This window comes from Aspergillus novofumigatus (assembly GCF_002847465.1).
Source record: "Aspergillus novofumigatus IBT 16806 chromosome Unknown P174scaffold_2, whole genome shotgun sequence".
Taxonomy (NCBI): domain Eukaryota; kingdom Fungi; phylum Ascomycota; class Eurotiomycetes; order Eurotiales; family Aspergillaceae; genus Aspergillus; species Aspergillus novofumigatus.
In genome coordinates, this window is record NW_020194275.1 from 2,857,908 (window position 1) to 2,880,463 (window position 22,556).

Below are 22,556 nucleotides of genomic sequence, written 5' to 3' on the forward strand. Positions count from 1 at the left end.
GATAAGGACCCAGATAAGAGGTGGCAGATGTCTCCAGCTTCCCCGCTGATTGGGTCCAGTGGGGAGTCCATCTCTAACTACGGAGTGCTATTCTCAGGGATTCCACTTCCATCTGGCTCTAATTGGTTCTCCCCATGGCTTCCTGAGGCCAGCTTCCCTGTTCATTATTCATTAAGGTTAGGTGCCAAAGGTACTTGTTCTTCCTCAACAAAAAGAAATTTGTCCATTTTGCCTCCCTCTTCTTTTCCATCCCCAATCCAACCGGTAAGTTTCTCTCATCCCACGTCCCTCCACGCCTCATCGGATTATCATCTCACATTGTCCACTAACGGCTTCCAGATTTCTCTTTGCTTTTTACTCTCTGCCGCCCACACCGCGGTGTCAATTCACTCGTTCTTCTCGCTTCTTCTCCACGTTACCGCCTCCCACCGTCCCACAAATACCCCTCAACCCCCGGAAACGGAGATCCTCAAAGTGTCAGGACAACGGTCTCAGACTGAATTGAAAGGTGATACACTCAATGTCTATTCTCGATACCACAAAAGACCTCTCGGCCCTGTTCACCAAGCAGGTCCATGCGACTCCCGATGCCCCCGCGCTAGAAGATGATTCCACCACATACACCTATGCCGAACTAGATAACGAAGTGGATGCTCTGGCTCAGCGTCTGCGAAGCTATGGAGTCGGACGAGACAGCCTGGTTGGCGTGCTTCTCCCTCGGAGCGCTCATTATGTGATCGCCTGCCTGGCCGCTCTTCGTGCAGGAGGAGCATTCCTTGTTCTCGAGCTGGCTTATCCTCCTGATCTCCTGGCAGACGTCCTTGAAGACGCGAAGCCAGTGGTCGTGGTGACTCACCGCACCGAAGCAAATAAGGTCAAAGCCGATGTGCCGTTGATCGCTCTCGACGAGCCCGCGACACATGCCAACGGACACACCAAGGAACCGTCGACTCCTCTGCCGGCCGAGGATGATCTCGATCGACTCGCCTTTGTCTCATATTCCTCAGGAACTACAGGCAAACCCAAGGGAATTGCCAACCCACATCGAGCGCCTGTGCTTTCGTATAATCTCCGATTCGGCGTGCAGGATCTGCAGCCTGGTGATCGGGTGGCCTGCAATGTGTTCTTCATCTGGGAGATTCTGCGCCCTCTGCTGCGTGGCGCCACTGTCGTGGCGGTTCCGGACGACGTTAGCTACGATCCCGCAGCGCTGGTCGATCTTCTGTTGGCCAAACGCATCACCGAAACTCTCATGACGCCAACGTTGCTGGCCACCGTGCTCGCGCGTCACCCTGATCTCGGGGCTCGGTTGCCCCATCTACGCACATTGTGGCTGAACGGCGAGGTGGTCACGACCGATCTCGCTAGACGGGCCATCAAGGTCCTGCCGTCTACCCGGCTACTCAATTGCTACAGCGCATGCGAAACACATGAGATTGCCTGCGGCGATATTCGTGAGATGCTCGACGACAATACCCCGTATTGTCCGGTGGGCCCGCCTCTGGATCCGAAGCACACCTATATTCTGGGTGAAGATGGCAAGACAGTTCCCGAGGGCGACAGTGGAGAGCTCTTCGTTGGAGGGCCCCTTCTTGCCCGCGGATACCTCAATCTCCCCGACACTACCGCCAAAGCCTTCACGGCGGATCCGTTCGACTCTACACCCGGTGCGCGCATGTACCGCACCGGCGACCGAGCTCGCATTCTGCCTTCGGGGCTGCTGGAAATCACCGGTCGTGTAGGTGCAATGATCAAGCTGCGTGGCTATTCGGTGGTTCCTGGTAAGGTTGAAAACGAGATCGTCAAACACTTGGCGGTCAGCCATTGTGCCGTGATCGCGCACGGCGAAGGATTGGATCGCCAGCTGGTGGCGTACATTGTCCGAGACCAGGACAGCACCGATCGTCCGGTCGTCGAAATCAACCCGTCGGGTCACAGCCCGGCGGCGCGGCAGACTTTGGCGCCGTACCTGGCTCAATACATGATCCCCGCCCTGTGGGTGGAAATGGACGAGCTGCCGACCCACGAGGTGTCTGGCAAGGTGGACCTGAAACGACTGCCTCCTCCCCCACCCCCACTCCGGTGAATGGAAATGGAACCAAGGAGAAGGATCCCATCGGTATTGACCAAGTAGCCGCCATCTGGGCCACAACACTGCGAACCCCAAAGGCGTTGCTGAAGCCGACCGACAATTTCTTCGACCTAGGCGGCCACTCCCTTTCCCTGGCGGAACTTGCCTCGAAATTCTCGCGAGAGTTCGGTTTCCGTGTTCCCATCGCGCGTTTGGCCGAGAACTCTACCCTGACCGGTCACCTGGAGACCATGCGTGCCATCCGAGACGGCCACACCGCTGCCGTGCAGGCTGATCTGCCAGCTGTGCTACGTGCAGACGCAACGCTGGATGAGGACATCCGACCTTCTGGTGATGCGAAGATCCGATCCGCGACGGATGCTCAAACGGTGCTGTTGACCGGTGTGACTGGATTCCTGGGGGCTTTCCTCCTCCACGATCTGCTGGAAAGCACATCTGCGCACATCATCTGTTTGGTGCGTTTCAACGAACCTGCGAACGATGATCAACCTGGCGGCGTGGCTCGTATCCGTCGCAATCTGCTCGATCTCGGTCTTTGGCGCGACTCGATCATGGAACGCGTCGAGATCCTTCCTGGTAACCTGTCCCGATCGCGCTTTGGCCTGTCCCCCGAGGCGTTTGACGAACTGGCCGCTCGGGTGGATGTCATTGTCCATGCCGCTGCTACCGTCAACCTGGTGTACCCCTACGCAGCCCTGCGTGGGCCCAATGTCGGAGGAACCAGGGAAATTCTGCGTTTGGCCGCCAAGGGCGGTGCAACAGTACAGTATGTCTCTACCAATGGCGTTTTGCCGCCGTCTGGCGAAAAGGGATGGCCCGAGGACGCTATGCTACCCGTTGAAGACGTTCCCACCAAGCTGCTGGACGGATACGGACAGACCAAGTGGGTGGCTGAGCAGCTGGTCCTGGAGGCCGGTCGCCGCGGCCTGCCCGTCAAGATTCACCGTGCGGGCACGATCAGCGGTCACAGCGTCACAGGAGCGGCCAATGCCTGGGATTTGTTGTCGGCATTGATAGTCGAATCTATCAAGCTGGGCTACGCGCCCGACGTCGACGGCTGGAGGGCCGAAATGACTCCGGTGGACTTTGTCAGCAAGGCGATTGTCCACCTGGCTACGCAGACGCAGGCCGACCAGACGATTTTCCACCTGGGTGACCCGGATCCGGTAGACACGAGACAGGTGTTTGACGCCCTGTCGGAGCTGGGATACCCGACCAAGCGACTCGGATGGGATGAGTGGGTGGCGCTGTGGACCGAAAAACAAGGATCGGTCAAGGGAGGCGACGGCGCATTTACAGTTGACATTCTGCGAAGTGGTATGCCCACAGTGGAATTCCTGAGGGGAATCGTCGTGCTCGACAACGCGGCTACCAGGCCATTCCGCGCCGTGGTAGAACGGCCCAAGGTCGATCGCGCATTGTTAGAGACTTATACTCGCCATTGGTTCGCTCGTGGATGGCTTCCCAAGGCTCCTGTCCGGTTGGGCAAGCCTCTTACCGCCATCCGGGGTCCATTGGACGGCCGTGTGGCCGTCATCACCGGCGCTTCATCCGGCATCGGTGCCGCCGTGGCCACCGCCCTTGTTCGCGAAGGATGCCATGTTGCACTGGCGGCTCGCCGCATGGACGCGCTGGAGTCTCTTCAGCGGCGGCTGTCCGGCCAAGGCAGCAAGATCCTCATCCAGCGCACCGATGTCACCGACCGTGCGCAGGTGGAAGCACTGGTGCAGGCTGCAAACGAGCAGCTGGGTCCGGTCGATATCCTGGTGTCCTGCGCTGGTGTCATGTACTACACGATGATGGCCAACGTCAAGACAGATGAATGGGAGCGCACAGTCGACGTCAACTGCAAGGGTCTCCTGCACTGCCTGTCCTCGACGGTACCCGGCATGCTGGCCCGCGGCAGCGGCCACATCGTCGCCATCTCCTCCGACGCCGGACGTAAGGTCTTCCCCGGGCTGGGGGTATACTCGGCCAGCAAGTTCTTCGTGGAGGCGACGCTGCAGTCGCTGCGCTTGGAGACAGCGGGAATGGGGCTGCGTGTGACAGCAGTCCAGCCGGGGAACACGGCCACCGATCTGCTTGGGATGTCGACGGACGCGGAGGCGATCAAAAAGTACGGCGAGCCGTCGGGGGCGAAGATTCTCGACCCCCAGGATGTGGCCAATTCGATTGTGTATGCGCTGCGCCAGCCGGCGCATGTGGCGGTGAATGAGGTCCTGATTGAACCAAGAGATGAGCCTATTTAGACATACAGATTTTATAGGCTCGCTGTACTTAACTTTATAGACTAATTGATTGTGTCTTACGACCATCCTGACAGGAAAAGAGAAGATGATAGTAGGTAGCTTGTTATAGGTAAGCATGGAACAATCAGCCTATAATTAGAATCCGCACATGGCAGTCCTCCCATGTGCCCGGGGGCCCACGAGGGTGAAGGACTGCATCTAATGTTATCAGCAGAGGCTCTGATTGATGGAAATAATGGATCAGATAACGAGATACATAGATTGATTGAACCCAACAGCCAATGCAGATTGAAATTGCACCTCCCAGAATAATACGCTAGCTATGCTGCAATGGGGGTTGGACAAGCGAGGCCGGTGAAACACGGGAAAACGGGCAGAAGAACAAACATCTCCTAGACAAGTTCCCCCAACAGGCTAGATCGCTGGGCTGACCTCGCACCAATTACATGGGAAATAGACACTGCCGGGTCGGGTATAGAGGCATTGCCAAGGCCGTAGTGTCAGTCATTGTCGGAAGAGCTGCGAGTGGGCCTGGGTATCGAGGCTCAAGGGTCACGGGTTTTGACTGTTGTGAGGATCTTCCAGAGACCATTTTCCCGATTCGTCTCGAGCTAAAATACACTAATCTCGACTTATCTGCTAATCGCCTGCAGATTGCATGGTCTTGACATGCGGGAGATGGCCCCGAAGCCCAGTTAATTTAAAATAGTATAGCTATTCGTTCGATCAGTGACAATGTCATGACCGGCGCAGTGCTGCCGGTGCCGGCGTCACAAGCTTATATATGACTGCTGTCCGTCTGCGCTCTTGTCCGTCGGGCAAACATTGAATTGCTTTCTCAGTCCCTTCAGTGAAAATAAAAATGGACATGTACACACATCAATCGATGACCCCGCGTCCGCAGCAAAACATGCCCTACGATCTCCGCCCACGATCTCTACAATGGGATGAAGTCATTGACAGTGACTCCAACTGCACCATGTCGCCAACCATGAGCAGTGCTGTGCGATTTCCAGCAGTCCATATGCCCGCGCCGCAAGAGCTCTTCCTGCTTGCGCCGCAAGCATCAGCATACCAGGATTCGTCCGTCGAGCTCGGCGGGTATCCTGACATGAATGCCACTTCTAATGTACTTTTTCTTACCTTCCCTCTGCGATACAGTGCAATAGTGAATGCTAAAAAAAAGCCTAAATGAACAGCCCAACCGCCGCCAATCCCAAAACCGTGAAGCGCAGCGCCGATTCCGCGAGCGGCGCGAACAAGAGCGCATCCAACTCCGGAAGAAGATGGAGGAGCTGCGGGCGGAGAACGACGCGCTGAGTCGGCTGCTAGGCGACGCGAAGAATGCGAATCTCAAGCTCGAGGTTGATAATGAGCGGTTAACAAAAGAGTTGGAGACGTTGCGCCGGCGGTGGCAGGATGTGCTACGGTTGATGGCGGATATGGTGCAGCAGGAGGAGGGGGCCGAGGGGGCTCGCCGTCGAGTTGTTCTAGTGGAATGTCTTCATCCTCGTCGTCGTCGCGGAAGGAGGTGCACGGTCTTAGGAGTTCGATTATGATGCAGATGCTGGTGCTGTTGTTTGATGAAAAGGGGAGTCGCCTTCGCGGACGGTGATGGCTAGATTAGGGGCTTTGTCTGGGGATATGTGATATGATTGATTGATGACTCTTGCATTAATGGAGTTTGCTTTTTTGTCACGAATAATTAACTGATTTATCTGAGTTTAGTTCGGTCTCTAGTGTGTCTCAGCAATTGGATCTCTACCAGATTGCTACAGCAGCGACTGTTATTGTCTTCTATATTGGAGATGTCAAGACACTTTTTCACACACCTGGTCACAGGATACACTAAACACAATATGAAATTCAATAATATCAGGACTTACATAATACCAGTTTGAAAGAAGGGAATTCCTAGTGACATCATGGCCCCCTGCATAAGTTTTGGTGAGGAATATGCTAAGCTCATGAGCCGCAATCCCGAGGGCATATACCTCTCTATCCCTCAAAGATTTAGCAAACTCCGTCCAGGATCAATCGGCTACTTCGCCAAACACGGAGAATGGAACGAGGTCACCGATCTTTCGCAAGAAGGGCGTGCCCAGAAGGATGGATTCACGCCCATCAATCGTGCCTTCGACTGCGAAGAAGCCCATGGTGGCCATGTAGAAGACCAGATCTTCGGAAAGCGAGTCCGCGAACTCTTTTAAGGCCACCGTTGGAGTTTTCCGGCCTGATGACCCCCCGCCCCGGTCGACGTCTCCGGCGAGGCAATGCGCAAAACGGGCTCGACTGGAAGAATGATCTCGAGGAAAAGGTTGCCTTGGGAAGGGCAGAGTTTTCTGAGCTGACGAAGTTGCATGAGGAGTTTTTCAAAGTGAAGTTCTTTTGGACCTAATCCTTATGAGTTGAAGTGGATGCTTGACCGTAAGTTTGCAGGAGCGCTATTCAATGATTTGTTGTTACTCATGCATCTACCCTCTTTCTATTCTACATACCTATTTTGGGGTCGGGTGACTATAGCCCGACCGGGCGTGTATCGCCACTGTTACGGGGGTTTTCTGTCATGAAGCTTTTCCCAGATATGGGTGCCTTGGGTCTAAGGCCCATGCCCGAAAGGCCTGGTTCCGGCGGTGAATCCTCATTCCTCGACCTTTCGGTGGCTCAGCTGAGAGGTTACAATTACAATTGCATTATTAACTCATTAAGAAAGCCGCTGTCTGGGTTACTGTCACAAATACAATTGGTCTGAGTCTAGTTCTGGTGTTTAGTACTCTACTCTGTGGGATATTGTCGAATATAGACCATCGCGTACTATGGATATACCAGGCCCGATTTGGAAATGTGTTTCGCTCCTCTAATTGGACTACTTCTAGCTCCATAACTCCATAAGCCGTCAAATCCATCCACCCAACTGCCATCGAGACCAACAAAGTCGTGCAGATGTCCGCACGCTAGTCACGCTAACCACGTGCAGGAATTTACTCCCAGTCCCACGTCAGCTTGCTACTCGGATGGTCAGAAGGATCATCCGATCGACCAAGGACCCCTCCTAATCAGAGATCGACCGTGGTATTGCGTGGATTGCTCGCCATGACCCCCCGAGGCGGCAAACCTCAGCCCATCCTCTTTGTGGACGGCCCTCGCTGGGCCGAGGAGGTGACGCTAAATCCCGCAACACACGGTCAGCTCTGATCCGCCGCCGGATCTCAGAGAAGCGGAATACATACCGAAAGGAGGAGGAGGCTAAGCGAGAGCAATTGATTGCTGAACGTCAGACGCGGGACAAGCATTTGGCGGACCAAGGGTGTACCTGTCTGGGAACGGTCAGGGACCGAGCCCAGGCCCACGGATCTTCCGAACCTCAGACTACAGGGACCAGAACTAGCGTAAAAGTACCTCAAAGTCAAAGTCAGACGCAAAACCCAATTAGCGACGGGACTCTTTTCCGCATCTGCGGCACATGTGGAGGAGTGCGTGTGTCCAACCCGACGCAAGGAAGCACCTCCCCAGCCCTGTCCCTGAGCATTGTCTCTAGCAGGGTAGACCCCTTTTCTCCGGTGGATGCCAACGTTGGACCAAGCGTAGACGACATTCTTCACCATGGTTGGCCTACTCTCTCTGCCGTGATCCTGCGATAGACTAACGTGCTAGCGTTCATGAACCTCTGGCCCAACTTCCGCCGTGCCGATTACGCCGGGAGATGCTACCAATCGCGGCTGGCCCCGAACTGGGAAAGCAATATCTTAATCTATACTACCCTATGGGCCGCTTCGTGCCACCGAGACGTCCTGCGCATCAGCTACGGCTTTAATCCGGTGCTGGACACCCGGGATCAGCTGTACTACAAGGGCCGACTTCTGCGGCTGCTGCGCGACCATGTGGGGGATTATACCAATGAAGAATGGCGAGACGGAGTCATCATGGCCATCTTGCATCTGGCCGTCAACGAGACCACGAGACGAGACCTCAGCCGCGATCCAAGCCCGTTCACGCCCCGTTTGTGGACATGCAATCACTGTCGTTCTATGGCAGCCGGGACTATCACTCCATGCATTGGAATGTCATTTGCCATCTGCTGCGCCAGCTGGGTGGCATCCAGTCCATCAAGCTGTTCGCACTGGGCTGGTTGATCACAATGTAAGTGGCCGTGGCCGTCTACACCCCCGCAGCTCCCAATTCTCTGCTAATTTCATCCAGCGCGGATCTAATGAAAGCCGCCCACGGTCTGACCAAACCGCTTTTCCCCCGGGTCGATGTGGAAGGCAACGAGGTCAACCTGCCGTCTCCTCTGCGCGTCTTTCCCCTTCCAGACAACGACGCATCCACGACGCAGAATCTCGGGTTCAGGTATTTGTTATCCACCTGCCCACCGGTACAAGGCCCCATCGTGGACGTCTTCCTCCACCTCAGCGAATACTCCACCCTGGTGCAATGGTACTGCAATCGCCACCTCGATCCATCAGACTGCGACCGTTTCGCCGACGTCCGCAACCAAGTCCACCACGCCATCTTCAGCCTGCCCGACGAGAAGGACCCCGTTGAATCCGTCCTTGATATGTGCAACCTGTCCCCGGATGACTTTTCCGTCTCGCATGGGCTGTACCTCACCTGCCGCTTGGCTGCAAACCTGTACGCAACGCACGTTACCTTTCCCCTCCCGCGCTCAGCCCTCATCCGCGCCATGATCCTCCCGCTGCTCGCCAGCAAACTCGACCAGATGACGCAGACCGTGTGCAATCCGTTGCTTCTCTGGTGTGCTACCATGGCGGCCATCGCGGCAGAAGAGATGCCAGAACATGCACGGCTAGTCGAACACGTTGAAACCCTATGTCGCGGGCTGAATGTCACATCATACCCGCATTTCCTCGGGATTTTAGAAACATTCGCCTGGGTGGAAGTCGCATGCTCGGAGGGATGTCGTCGACTGTGGGAGAGATTGGCAGTGCAGTCAGCAGAGGGGGAAGCCCTGAAGTTATACAGGCGATGAGCCCTTTTACACTAATAATGCCCCTAACGATGTAACGAGCTGAGTAATGATTACTTAATGCCTTAGTATATCAGAACCTGGACCGGCATTTGAATCCTGATTTCTTAGCGTCGTGTTATTCCCGTTTGGGATATGTCTTGTAGGAAGGCTATTGGATGTTGTCTGACTGTCTGACACTCCTATAGGCTACGGCGTCTAGAGGTTATGGCTCATGAACTAAGCTGGGGAAATCTCTGCAAGTCCGGCGAAAGCAAAAGATGTCCGAGACGGAATATATCCCCCCTGGCAATTAACACGCGACCTTTTCCCCCACAGGTCGCATTCTATAACCACCAAGATGCAACTGCTTTTCTTTAAACGTTGTTTATCTTGAGGGAGTTGACTGACTCGGGTCCCCAGCGAGTTTGCTGACCATGCCCATAGTTCGGAGACTAGCTGGAGAGAAGACATTATACTCATATTGTGTAGTTGACAGTGAACTCGTTTCCTCCAATACAGAAGTTCCTCACTCTATGTAAACCAGAATAAGGTCTCTAGAATAATCCTTGTTACCGATACACCGAATGCAAGTCATCTCGTGTGGCCCCTCTAATGGCAAGTAATGTTGAACGATATAACCTTCGACTCTATTGCAGTGTTGCAGCTCTTCTACATCCTTACCTTCGTTCCTGTTGGTAGGACTGTCTTAACTACAAATCTTGGACTCCACACAATGGGTAATTCATGCAATGTTCTGGCCAATACTCTGTACTTCATTACTAACTACTTAAACTATAGAAAGTCACTATAGAATCTACACCCTGCTAGGTCCTATGTATAAGGTAAAAACTCTGTGGGGGCCATAATAATCAACCTTTCCAATGTACATTATTAATAAAGAAACCCTTTACCTGGAACCCCACCTATCACCTTAAAGACATAGTTAAGTAAATCATCTGACTCACCTAGCTCACCCTTGTAAAGTGGTACGTAATAACTAAAAGAGGAAAGGGAAGTGTCCTTGTTTCTAGACTTCCAGGCTCTGACGGGCCGTCCGGGGCTCCGGGCAGTAAGATGTGGGGTACACAGGACCCTGGCCCCTATAACCTTCAAGGCGTTGTCCAACTCCTTCAACCATCAACTATCACGGAGCATCTCGGTCAGTCAATTCTGACAATTTTTACTTTTCAAAAACACGGCCAAGGGGGCTGTTTCCGCACAAGTCACGGCCGGCAGTGCCTCGGTTCCAGGTATATTCAAGCATTGCCCGTATCCACTCACCTCGCCCACCTCACCCAACCCGTCACCCATGCTGTCTCACGCCAGGATCATGTTCCGCAAGCTCCGTGGTAGTGGCAGTCGTAGCAGCCGTGGCAGCAAGCCCACGCCATCAGCGCCGGCCACGACAGCAGAGAGTGAACAGTTGATCCATCCCCTCGCGCCATCCATATCAGCGACGCGAGGCGGTCGCCCACCATTACCAAGCTACCCTCCGATTCACAGTACATGTCCATTATCGTCGTGAACGCCAAAGGCGCCGCCGACTCGTTGCAGTTTTACAGGGTACGTACCCAGCGCAACATGCTCCCGAGTACCCCACCCCGCGGCGGCCGGGCTCACCCCGCGCGGCTTCATTAGCTACTCCAGAGAGAGAAGGGTGACTGCGAGTTCGACCCTATGGATGACTTCAGAGCAGATTACTTTTGCGGCGGTTACGGCTACAATCCACTTTATGGCGCCCAGCAGCCCGTGGTGGTGTGGCCTAGCTTACCTCTGCCTCATGCAGCATTTCTGCCTCGTATTCACGTACGACGCTTCATCGAGGGAATCGTGGGACGAAATGGTCGCCGCCTGCGAGAGGTTGCGCAGCCGCTGCGAAGAAGACGGGGTCCTCCCCTTCCTTGCAACAATGATCGTCGCCATGGGTGAAGGTGAAGGTGAAGCCGCCGTGTCGCACGCGGAAGCCGAGGCGTTTGCAACCCAGCAGGACTGTCTCTTTATCAAGATCTCGCCCGTAACTGGGCGCGGCATTGGCGATGCGGTCGGCTCGCTAGTTGAGCTGGCACACGGCGCTCGTGATCAATATCCTATGGATCAGGAGGGGGGAGGCATTGCTGGCATTATTTCCCATCAAGGGATTCCCGGCTCACGACTGGCATCGCCGTGGATAGATGTGATACCGTCGCCAAGACGGTCAGCAAAATGCAGCAAATATATTCAGTGGGACGCTGCTTCACCTGCGCTTGGTTTGCCGCCGTAGTCCAGTCACAACAGCCTTGCATCTCGACTCAAGATGAGCCCCTGCTGCCCACGCTGCCATCTCCACCCACTCTTGTTCCAAGAACCCATTGCCCTGGGGGTTGTAGATATCAAGCTCATATCTGATAGGTATAATGAGAAGTTCGTGAAACGAAGGGACAGCAGTCAGCACCTGACAGGGAACTTCGTATCTCATATCCGCACCACGCTAGACAAGCGCTTCTACGCAACAGTCTAAAGCTCTTTGGCAGTAGGCTGCCCCGAGGTTTAGGGTTCATCGCCTGCACGACAAGTTCTCAATCTTCTCTTGAGATTTCTCTCGGCTGAGATCGGAACACGGGCCTCATAGTCCAAAGTCGGATGTCAAGCATGGTGTAAAAGGAAAAAAAGAAAACAAAAAAGGTCTGGTTTTACTCCGTAAGGGCTATGGTCTATGCACCTTCATCCATCAATGTCAAAGGGCCAGATTGATCTTAGGGTGTTCTCATCTTTTATGGGCTCGTCGTCACTCAGGTCTGGGTTATCCGAAACAGCCTGCAACATCCCATTGAACAATTCCTTGTGAGCCAATTCTGTCGCTTCCCAGTTTTCTAAGGGTACCCAACCATCTGATGCTGTGTTAAGCAAGTTTGACAAGTCGCGCCGCAGATTCTGTGCTGCTTCGAAAAGTTTGTACTCCCCCTCATGATTTGCTAGTTCTTCTGACGTAGGTATTGGGTATAGGCATTGGCCTTCAAATCCGAGCTCTGTCCAGTGTCGGGAAGTTTCAATCAGCTCATGACGTAGAGCCACTGCGCCATCCTTCCACGTCCTGTAACAGTAGCGAAGAGGTCGAAAGAGGTTTTCATCCATCAATCGCGGTCGAGAGAGTTTGGGAGTCAGAAACCGCGAGGAGAGTTCAAAAGTCGTGGCGCAGATGTCATTTTCTCTCGCAAAGCCCGGCACTTCATCCGAATACCAAAATGCTGGTTCAATACTAGCGGACTGCCAGTCAATAATACTGCTGATGAGAGTAGGATCATCCTCCGAAACAAATATATTTCTCATATGCAAGTCGGGGTGAAATAATAGCGGCGAGGAAGTGGTCTTAATCCGAGAATCCGCCGCAATTTGCCTCAGTACAACCCAGGCGCCTTCTAAAAGGCGCAAGTGGTTTTGAACTGACCCATGGTAGAGTGGCTTTTGCTCAACTTCAGTATCAGCTGGAGGTACCCTGGAAATGCCAGCGTCAATGAGGCCATCGCAGTACTCCTCAATACTTGTCCCTGGTTATTCATCTCAGTAAGCAAACTTTCTGAATGATTGAGATTCAGTGTAACTTACAAGGCCCATGATTTGGCTTTGCTCTGCCATAATACCTATGTTCTCCTGAATTGCAGTCCCAGTATCGACTACTGCAGTGCGGTCCAATACAGAAATCTTTATCCAAGAACATTCTGTAATTTGACTCGACAGTATCGTTGAAGTATATGCTCCCAAATGCCGGAAATTCCAGGTCAACAGCCTCTTTGATCGTTCGATAGATCGCATCTATGCACCTGACTTGCTGATCCCCAGTCATTTCCTGCCATTTCTCGCGCAATGGAACACCAGCTGCATGTTCCATAATTATATATTCACTACCAATGAGATTGTCTGCATGTGCAGCATCATCATGCCAATCAAGGATCGTAGGAATGGGGATTCTGGTCCTTGCTTGTACTATGTATATACAAATAGATTAGCATCTGGTCAGTCACTCCAATAGAGCAGAGCTCACAATAGCGAACCGTGGCGACCTCAGAAGCAGTGGTCAGTCTCGTTGGGCCAGCTAATGGAAATGGAAGTCTCGCCACGATTTGCTTGGTGTTATCCAATGTGAAAATAAACACCCTATTGAAACCTCCTTCAAGCTTTTGACAAGCTGGGATGGTGTCTGCTTCAGGACATAGATCAATCACCCTCTGGCAGAGTGCTTTGAAATTGAACTTGATGTAGCGCGAGTCACGCTCCACCTTGTCTTGACGTAACCACCGACCGCTCGTGTAAGCATGGGGGTCGATTGCTCCCACTGAGTCAACTTGAGTGAACAGTCTGTTGCAGGAATGGAACTTTGCGGCGTAATTAGGTTGAGAGCAAAGTCTCCCTGAATAAGATTGAGATAAACGGTGAGGGAGGGACTTGTGTATGAGCTGAATCTGCAAGCTATGGAGAGGAAAGGGGTGAACAGCCCACATCATCTGTCTTGCTTTATTTGATGTCATTGTCCATCCATCGATTTGATTACCATTGAGTCGGTATAATTTATACACCTCATGCTAATAAGGGGAGAGATCAGATGACATACGGAGTAGTACTGATCTTGGGCCAGCCCATGTGGGCTTCCTGCACCAACTGCGCTAATAGATAGCTCACGTCCTCTCCATATTGATTTTCTGGGTACCCATGGGTTACCCGCCAACCCGCCAAGAACCCAAGGTACCATAGATTACTGTAATACATATGAAATACCTCACTTTGAATGTTGTTGAAAATGATAATACTGTATCAATTTACAAATCGCTAGCAATCTCTATGGCCAATGGAAAATTAATGAAGGTCTGATTCTTCTAAACAAATGACTATCCAGCTCCTATTTATCCCTTCCATTAGAGGCTGGGATTTGGCTGATTAAATGACAAATATTTGCTGAAATATTATCACCAAGAAGCAGCATGGAGAAATCAAATCACTTCCTAATTAGGTAAGCAGTCATATAATTTAATATACCCCCCAGCTGATCTGATTAGGCGAAGCTACATTATTCTATAGCTATTAAAGCCATATCCATCTCTTAGAATGGGCAATCATGTTGAATTAATAGTATTAAATAGGTTAAAGCTCAATCTCTCCCTCCTGATTGGTTAATGAGCCCAACCATTCTGCAAAAATTAATATATTTATTCTTTAGTAATATCTTTGTAAGGCCATCTGCTGGCATGCGATTAGTTGTAATCTAATTGACTGATATATGGCCTGATTGGACCTCTTACTGAAGCTAGTATTAATATATATTGACATGGCGTAGCTTTGTGTGAATTATAGGCTCTTTGCTGCACAAAAGCCCTACTATTTGGTGATTATTGCATAGAATGGATATCTTATGCTCTGGATTGAATCTAATATCTAGGAATAGTTATTTCTACTAATAGATGTTCTTTGCGGCCTCTAAAATGGCAAGTAATTTGGCCTCAGTAGTAGAAGTAGTAATAGTCTGTTGCTTCCCTGCGCGCTAATCTATAGTAGTGCTGAATAGCTTTACTAGATATCCTTTGCTACTGCTATAATCTAAATGATCTGCGTAGGCAGCATTACTAGTGATGATAAAGATATTCCCTGTTAAATCACTTCTATATTCTAATGCATAGTCCTTTATTAAAGCAAGATATAGAATGATTTAATTAGCTGCATTAAAATGCGCTGGTCCAGGATTCAATAGATATCTTAATAGATTAGATGTTATCTTAGCAATATCTAAGTAAGTGATCACTGCAGCATAGAGAATTAATCTAATTTTAGATTGATAGTAGTGTATCTCATGTGCTATAGCCTTTTCATTATAAGGGTATAGATAATCTATTATTACAGGCATTCGCGCCTTCTAATTAGCAGAATCTAAATAATATCTTGTAATAATCTTCTTAATATATACCTATTAGCTAAGCTATAGCTTCCATTTCATTTAATCTCTAGTGATCTTAATATTTAGGAAGCTCTCTCCCTTACCTAGATCATAGAATTCATATTATTCTTATAGTTTCTGAATTAGATTGTTAGCATGCTTCTTGCTTTCATGGCAGTAGAGAAATAGTATATTATCTATAAACACTAAGATAATAGTCTTATTATCTATATAAAGGTATGAGTCTGTATCCATTCTCCGCAAACCTATCTCTTTAAGTACTTTTAAAATATCTCTCTGCTAGAGGTGTGGTGCCTTGCGTAGGCTGTAGAGAGCTTACTTTAATAGGTAAATATAGCCATATTCAGAGAATCCTTTAGCTATTCTAGTATAGACCTCCTCATCTAGCTTACTATTAATGAAGGTGTTAACAGCATTAATTTATTATATATTAAGATTAAATACTGCTGCTATAGCCATTAACATCTGAAAGGTTCATGTAGCAAGAGTAGTAGCTATAGTATTATTATATATTATCTACTGCATGTCTCCTCATACACAGATTTGTGCCTTAGCCTTAATTAAGTAGCCTTCTTAATTAAATTTATATGTGAAAACCCATCATAGTGGAATAATCTACTTATCTCTAGGTATTCTAACCTTCTGAAAAGTCCCTTAAGCTAATAATATATTATGTTCCAACTGTGTAGCTGCTTCAAAGAGTTCCTTTAATAGGTGCTTCTGCATCTCCTTCCAGCTGTCAGGTGCAGGTGGTATTTTATCTTAATAAAGCTATTTCTTCAATGCCTTAGTGTTCAGGCCTATTCTAAATAATATAAATACTAAGTAGAATTGCTCCAGGCCATCTATCTAGACACTAGCATATGCATGTTATGGAGCTCAATGTTCCTATTTTCCTTTAATAATATTATCTAATGAAAAATTAGTGCTTATACTATATTTTAGCTTCCATGGGATATTATTGACATCATCTAGTTCATCTTAATGGTTTGGTTTAATACTTAATTAATTAACTTCCTTAAATAGCTGTTTTAAAGGTGGATCTTCTACTTATAATCAATCTGGGGACTTAGGTAGTGTATCTATAAGCCTTATAGGCATCTTAGGCTCTGGCAAATCATCGATTCTTATAGGCGATCTTGGGGTAATCAGATCTAGTTAAATTAGTGCCTCTCTCTATGGGCTGTTAATCCAGCCTCTAGGAATGCCATATTGGCCTGTATCTGCATATTACAGATGTGGTGTAAGATCATCTTCTTGCTTAATAGATTCAATAGGTGCATTATATTGGATAGATCTTCCTAGCGAAGTAAGGGGAGTTAGAGGTATGAGGTTTACTTCTAGTGATTCTGCTATTTGACTACCTTTCTTCTCTGGTATAGCGCCTTTACTTATTCCTTTGCTTATTATATTAATTACTTTATTCACCCCCTGAGCTTTAACCTCATCTAACTCATCATCTGCACTTCCCACTAAGCTGGGCAAGTCATTAATATCTAGCAGCTCATTAATTTTAACAGGTAATTCTGGCAGATCTGATATTTTGATTGCTTCAGCATGGAATAGCTAATTTAGATTAAATAGGACATCTTTATTAAATATCATATCTCTTTTATTAGTAATTATTCTAGTTACTAGATTCTATATCTTCTATATATTAGACACTATATAGCTAACTAGATAGCCTACCCAGGCACGCGGATCTAGCTTCTTTAATCTTAGAATCTTATAGTGCCTAATGTAAGCTCTGCATCTATATATGTGGAGATTTACTAATAATAGCTTCTTACCATAAAGCTTCTTATAGGGCGTGATCTATATCTATTTTATTTAACCATTCTCCTCTACTACCTCTCTGTGTGGTTGTCTATTCTGCAGATAGGCAGTGGCCTAGAATATATGCAGCTATAGCTTCTCAGGCAGTTATGTACTAATTTGCATACTTTAGGCTATTATTTAATAATTATCTTCCTAGAATATTTAATTAGCCCTTTCTGCTCATTAATATATTAAGTTAAATGATAGATCTTAGTGCCCTTAGATTTCATAGTACAGATATATTTATTTCTAAGTATTAGTTCATAGTTAGAAAATATCTTCTTTAGCTTAAGGCCAAATTACATTTTAACCTATTAGATGAATTGCTTTATTAGGCCATTTAGCTAATCTTTATCTAGATGCGTGTAGATTACATGCCATCTAGTTAATTTATAAATGAAATATATCACCTAACGATCTTTATTGTAGGTAATTAATAGTGGAATCAAATTAAAATGAATGCTTTTAAATAGCTCTATAGACCTCTCTCTAGGGGTCTGAGATATCTGCTTAGCAGCCTTTGCTAGCCTGCATGTCTTATAAATTAATCTCTTACAGCTTAACACTTTAGCACCTATTGAGGCCTCCTCTAAGTGCTGTATAGCTTCATCTCCTAGGTGTGCTAGCTGTTGATGCTATTATTTGCTAGTTATAGCTAATTTATGGGGCCTCTCTAAGTATTAATTCATTACAAAGATATTTAATATTAGATTATATTCCATAACCTCTATATTATGTTTTAATTTAGTGCAGCAGATTAGCTTCCTATTCTAATCTTCTATAATATTAGTGTGTTGATTGAGATAATATCCATGCCTTTTCATCTGAAAGGTTAAGAGCAGATTTATATAGTAATTAGGTATATAAGCTACTTAGCTGACTTCTAATATATGCAGCTTCTGATTCAATCTAATTGCTTGCAGTTCAACCTTTCTATATCTATGGATTTTTATTTTAACAGTTCTAAAATGCGCATACTCTCCCTCCACTAGTTTGTAGGTGAGGAATTAAGTTTAATTATTATAGATGTTGATATCTGCTCCTAAATTAATAATCCAGCTATCTTACAACTCATATATATCCCTACCCATGGAGAATACTGCTGAATTACTTCTTATAATACTTATTACTGTGTGAGATGTGTCCTGATTCTAATTCTGATTAGCTTACTTAATCACTTCATCCATTGCGTGCTTTACCCTTAGATTTCACTTAATCTTCTTGAATTATTCTATGATATCTAGATTCAGCTTCTATCTCTTTAGCTATATTAATTTAATCACATATGGGCACTTATTAAATAAGTGCCTTTCTCTGCAGGGGCAATCATCTTGCTTAGGCTATTTAAATCTGCAATTCTGATTAGCTGAATTAGAATTTAATTAGTCAGAGGATTGTCCCTTAAATATGGTAAAGATGTTCTTCTATTCTCTCTGACTAAGGCTTTCCTAGTGTTTTTAATAATAAGAGATCTTATTAAAGATACTTAGCTTGCTATCCTCTAGCAGATAATCCAATTAAATACTAGCATATTAGGATTTAATCTTTTTTAATGTCATGAGGAAGGTCCTGGTGCCTATATATCTAGTGTATTATATTATATTTAGTTTAGTATATATACTTAGCACCTTCTCCTACTTACTTAGCTAGCTTGATACATTCTAATTAGCTGGCTTAGCAGCAAGCTTTTAATATCTCTCTTAGATATTATTCATTTGCATTTTAATTAAAGGCTTTAGATTAGCCTTAAGCTTTTAATTAGAGTTGCATTTGGTGTGGGTTCGGGCGGGTTCAAGCCTAGTTAGCACCAAACTGCTGTGGTTTCAGGTTCAAAATTTAGAACTCACACTAAACCCAGACCCGATGCAATTCGGTTGCGGTTTTCACTGCAAAACCCGCTGCTAGGCCTAGCTAGGCCTAGCTAGGCCTATACTAACTAACCATGGTTAGATTCAGTTTGGTTTTGGGTTGGTTAAACTGCTAATTTTAACTGTTTTAACCCTTACCATTCCCCCCTTTGGGGACCCCTCTGACGCCCCTATCAAGCATGCTTATATAAAATTATGATTTTTATATGAAATATATGGTAATTATCATCATATTAATCTAGATCTAAAATATGAATTTAATATCTATAGGTTTGAATGGGTGGTGGTTAAAAAACCATTTTTAAATATAGTCATTGTCAATAGTTGGTCACATATATATATAGACTACCACTACTTTCATACCAACCTATAATAGAGATGAAATTCCCTTATATCTTAGTAACCACCAGGTATTTTTAAATAAAATTTATATCACTAGATAGCCCTTGATTCAGGCTATCTAGTGATATTAATATTAATTAGAAATATCTAGAATTCAGTGATTTCTAGGTAAAACAGTTGTGGGTTGGTTAACCTAACTTGCAAAACTGCAAAAACTGTAACTAGTAGTTTTAACTGAACTTAAAGCAGTTCCACCCTATGGAAACTGAAACCAGTGCAATTCCCTAGGCTAGGAACTAAACCCAAACCACTATGAGTTCAGTGAGGTTTGGGTTCGATTTTTATGGTTTGGTTATGCAACTCTACTTTTAATATCTCTTAACCTTATTATCTGATTAGCTGGTTAGCTGCTAGAGATATTCCCTAGCTACTATTTACTTTATGGTGGTCCAGATAGCCACAAGGCCTTAATGATCTAGTTAATATTACTCCTTATCTTCCTTATAGATTGCTAATTCTTTAGTATATAATGCTAGTGTCACACCCTGGGATCCGTCTCTGCTGTTCTCTGCTAGTCAACTACTTTGGGAATGGGGTGATATAGTCCCTGGACTATATCCAATACTTGCCTAAGGCCTACCCACTGGGTAGCCTAATAATGCAATGATATAATGATCCAAACAGGATTAAGGACAACCAAAGGTAATATAAGAATAATAATAGTAGAGATAGAAGCAAGGCCTATTAAGTACATATACTTAATAGTAAAAGAGTAACTAATAAATCAGACTAGTGAACTTATACTTAAGTAAATAATTTATATTAAACGCAAGGAACTAAACTAAGAGTGCTAGATATGATAATAATAAGTATTCTTATATATCTGTTATTCCTCGTAATGGTATACTGAATGGTACATTCTGAGTATAAAAGTGGTAGATTATATACTCCTATTTTAAGGTCTTAGCATACTATTCCTATACTACTTTGTCATGTGCTTGTGGTTGTAGAATAACTGTTTAGTTATATCCTACTATATGGTTTTCCCACAAGAGTCTATCTGGATTAAGTATTTCTCTAGATTACTCTGTGATCCTTCCTAGATTAATTAGTGATTGATGATCCCCTTTAGTTCTGCCTATTACATCTGCCTTGCGCTAATATAGCTGTGTTAGTATTATAATATTATCTCCCCCTCTTCTAGTATTTTATCCTTAAAACTTAATTTAAAAGGCAGCGCTTTCCCCAGGTGAGTAGTATCTTATTTTTATTTCTTTTATTATGTTTGCCTATCATGCTAAAGCATTATACTAATACCTTGTCTAATAGTCCTTACAAGCTTCCCTATAATTATCCTACTATTCATGCTAAGCAAGAGGAGTATATTTATTATAATAAGTTTATCTCATCTTCTTTATATAAGTATTATTTATTATTAGGTCAGGAGTGCATGATAGATTAAACTTATTATTATTCTAAGTATACTACTTGCACTTGTCAGGGCTGTTTATATAAAAAGGAATAGACTGGTCGTGGGTTGGGTTTGGATGGATCCGCAGGGGGTTCAATCCAACCCACATGGGTTTTGGGTTGATCCACCACCTATCTAACCCACCCTCATATCCATGCGGGTTGGGTTGCAGATAACCATTCTACCCATATCATACACGTGATTTTAGACTATACTACTTTTGGTAGGCGGAAAGACCTAAGAATCTAGACTATACTATTTTTAGTAGGTAGAAAGATCTCTCTTTGAGAGAATATCATGAATATCTATTATTCTGCCGGTCACGTGCACCTAATGGGTTATCCATATCCATATGGGTTGGATGCCATCCACCCATATCTATGTGGGTTGGATCAGGGTCGACCCCCATCCAACCCAAAGTGCGGATTGGGTGGTTTGGATATGGATTTGTGGATTGGGTCAGCCAGTCTAAAAAGGAATTTCATACTGCAAAAGAGTGGGATATTTTAAAATAAGTAGAGGATAAGATAGCTAATAATATTACTAAGGCAGATACTATGCTTAAGTTATTATAACCTAAGTTAGAGTATCTTTAGGCTTATCTAGCTAAGGTTTAATTAAAAATTATCATGACCTTAGCTTGTCATTCTTACCTCTGAAAATAATAATATTTTCTCAAAGAGTGTGGTTTTAAATATTAGAATATGATGCTAAGCTGCTGTAGATCTTAGATAAAAAGAAGTTATCTAATTAATCTAATCCTACTGCTGAGGTCTAACAGCTGGCTGTAACTTCTAATAATCCTAATTTTAGTTAGATAATAGTAGAGGTTGATTAGATGCCCCCCTCCTTCTAGGAGAACTTTAATTTCCCTTTAAATAGTACTATTAAATAAGTTAGTAGTAGCCTATTAGGTTCTTAATAGGCTCCTATATATTTTCTGAGGTATTATAGCCTTTCTATTTTATAAGATAGTATAGCTTTCTACTAACTTATTTATAGTTTAGGATTTATTTAACTTTATACTCTTATTCTATATTATCATTAATTTCTATATTTTTAGTAATTTTTATATTTTCTAGCACTAGTTCTAATAATAAGACATGAAATACTAGATGAATTTTTAATATACTTTTTAGTAGTTATAGTTAATAGTTAACTAGTCCTAATTTTTTATTAATAATAAATAGTCTAATTTTCTAATAGTCTAGCTTCTAACTTAGTCTTTTAGTTTTAATATTTCTATATAGTAGGTAAACTTTCTCCCCTCTTTTTAGATCTAGAGCACTCCTATACTTCTTATTATAATAAATTACTATATAGAGGTTCATAAATTTAATATCCCTTAAAAGTTAAGTCCTTAAATAATTAATGATATCTACTATTTCTATAGCTTCTTCTATAGTAGGTACTTTATTTTATAGTTCTCTAATTAATATAGGGTTATATCTGTAGTTTATAAAGAAAGGTATTTCTCCTATTATTAAATAAATAGTGTTATTATAGGTATACTATGCTATTAGTAGGTAAACTACCTAATTATCTTATTAGTAATTCACATAGTATCATAGGTATTATTTAACTGTCTAATTTATTTATTTAGTTTATCTATTAGCTTATGGATAATATATAGTTATAAGTCTTTACTTAATTCCTATTAAATCTATTAATAACTGCTAAAACTTTAATATAAATAACTTATCTCTATCTAATGTAATGTATTATAGCATTCTATAATTAATAATTATATATCCTATAAGCAGGCTTGCTAGCTGTAATGCTATTATATTTACTATTATTAGAATTAGATAGATAAACTTTATAAGT

At 45.4% G+C, this 22,556-nt stretch overlaps 6 protein-coding genes across 6 annotated transcripts; 5 read left to right on the top strand and 1 right to left on the bottom strand.

The window, feature by feature from the left end:
- Window positions 1-298: 298 nt before the first annotated feature.
- P174DRAFT_439078 (non-ribosomal peptide synthetase) lies at window positions 299-4,412 on the top strand. Its single transcript, XM_024826703.1, has 3 exons — window positions 299-2,041; window positions 2,104-4,308; window positions 4,333-4,412. Exons 1-3 carry the CDS (start codon window positions 521-523, stop codon window positions 4,339-4,341), a joined length of 3,735 nt encoding a protein of 1,244 aa, XP_024685881.1. The 5' UTR covers window positions 299-520; the 3' UTR covers window positions 4,342-4,412.
- Window positions 4,413-4,933: 521 nt separating this feature from the next.
- On the top strand, window positions 4,934-6,150 carry P174DRAFT_439079 (putative bZIP transcription factor). Its single transcript, XM_024826704.1, has 4 exons — window positions 4,934-5,470; window positions 5,541-5,770; window positions 5,827-5,911; window positions 5,938-6,150. Exons 1-4 carry the CDS (start codon window positions 5,204-5,206, stop codon window positions 5,989-5,991), a joined length of 636 nt encoding a protein of 211 aa, XP_024685882.1. The 5' UTR covers window positions 4,934-5,203; the 3' UTR covers window positions 5,992-6,150.
- Window positions 6,081-6,789, top strand: P174DRAFT_439081 (uncharacterized protein). The gene has a single exon (XM_024826705.1). It carries the CDS (start codon window positions 6,267-6,269, stop codon window positions 6,549-6,551), a length of 285 nt encoding a protein of 94 aa, XP_024685883.1. The 5' UTR covers window positions 6,081-6,266; the 3' UTR covers window positions 6,552-6,789.
- Window positions 6,790-6,907: 118 nt separating this feature from the next.
- On the top strand, window positions 6,908-9,411 carry P174DRAFT_510347 (uncharacterized protein; the record flags this gene model as incomplete). The annotated part of the gene is made up of 5 exons (XM_024831663.1): window positions 6,908-7,016; window positions 7,498-7,947; window positions 7,996-8,344; window positions 8,377-8,481; window positions 8,542-9,411. The coding sequence occupies 5 exons, from the start codon at window positions 6,908-6,910 to the stop codon at window positions 9,329-9,331; spliced, it is 1,803 nt and encodes a 600-aa protein (XP_024685884.1). The 3' UTR covers window positions 9,332-9,411.
- Window positions 9,412-10,473: 1,062 nt separating this feature from the next.
- On the top strand, window positions 10,474-11,570 carry P174DRAFT_501897 (uncharacterized protein; the record flags this gene model as incomplete). Its single annotated transcript, XM_024831056.1, has 3 exons — window positions 10,474-10,873; window positions 10,949-11,065; window positions 11,097-11,570. The coding sequence occupies exons 1-3, from the start codon at window positions 10,817-10,819 to the stop codon at window positions 11,568-11,570; spliced, it is 648 nt and encodes a 215-aa protein (XP_024685885.1). The 5' UTR covers window positions 10,474-10,816.
- Window positions 11,571-12,016: 446 nt separating this feature from the next.
- Window positions 12,017-13,853, bottom strand: P174DRAFT_402425 (uncharacterized protein; the record flags this gene model as incomplete). Its single annotated transcript, XM_024823954.1, has 3 exons — window positions 13,329-13,853; window positions 12,893-13,270; window positions 12,017-12,834 (listed from the first exon to the last, which is right to left on the bottom strand). Coding segments are annotated over exons 1-3 (1,680 nt in total), but the record flags the coding sequence as incomplete, so codon positions are not given.
- Between the last annotated feature and the right edge of the window lie 8,703 nt (window positions 13,854-22,556).

What these genes read in the sequence shown, in the direction of transcription:
- P174DRAFT_439078 (XM_024826703.1), top strand. Translation starts at nt 521, where the DNA reads ATGTCTATTCTCGATACCACAAAAGACCTCTCGGCCCTGTTCACCAAG. An exon ending in CCCACGAGGTGTCTGGCAAG is followed by an intron (nt 2,042 to 2,103) that starts GTGGACCTGAAA and finishes AATGGAACCAAG; the next exon opens with GAGAAGGATCCCATCGGTAT.
- P174DRAFT_439079 (XM_024826704.1), top strand. Translation starts at nt 5,204, where the DNA reads ATGGACATGTACACACATCAATCGATGACCCCGCGTCCGCAGCAAAAC. An exon ending in ACATGAATGCCACTTCTAAT is followed by an intron (nt 5,471 to 5,540) that starts GTACTTTTTCTT and finishes CTAAATGAACAG; the next exon opens with CCCAACCGCCGCCAATCCCA. An exon ending in CGATTATGATGCAGATGCTG is followed by an intron (nt 5,912 to 5,937) that starts GTGCTGTTGTTT and finishes TGAAAAGGGGAG; the next exon opens with TCGCCTTCGCGGACGGTGAT.
- P174DRAFT_439081 (XM_024826705.1), top strand. Translation starts at nt 6,267, where the DNA reads ATGGCCCCCTGCATAAGTTTTGGTGAGGAATATGCTAAGCTCATGAGC.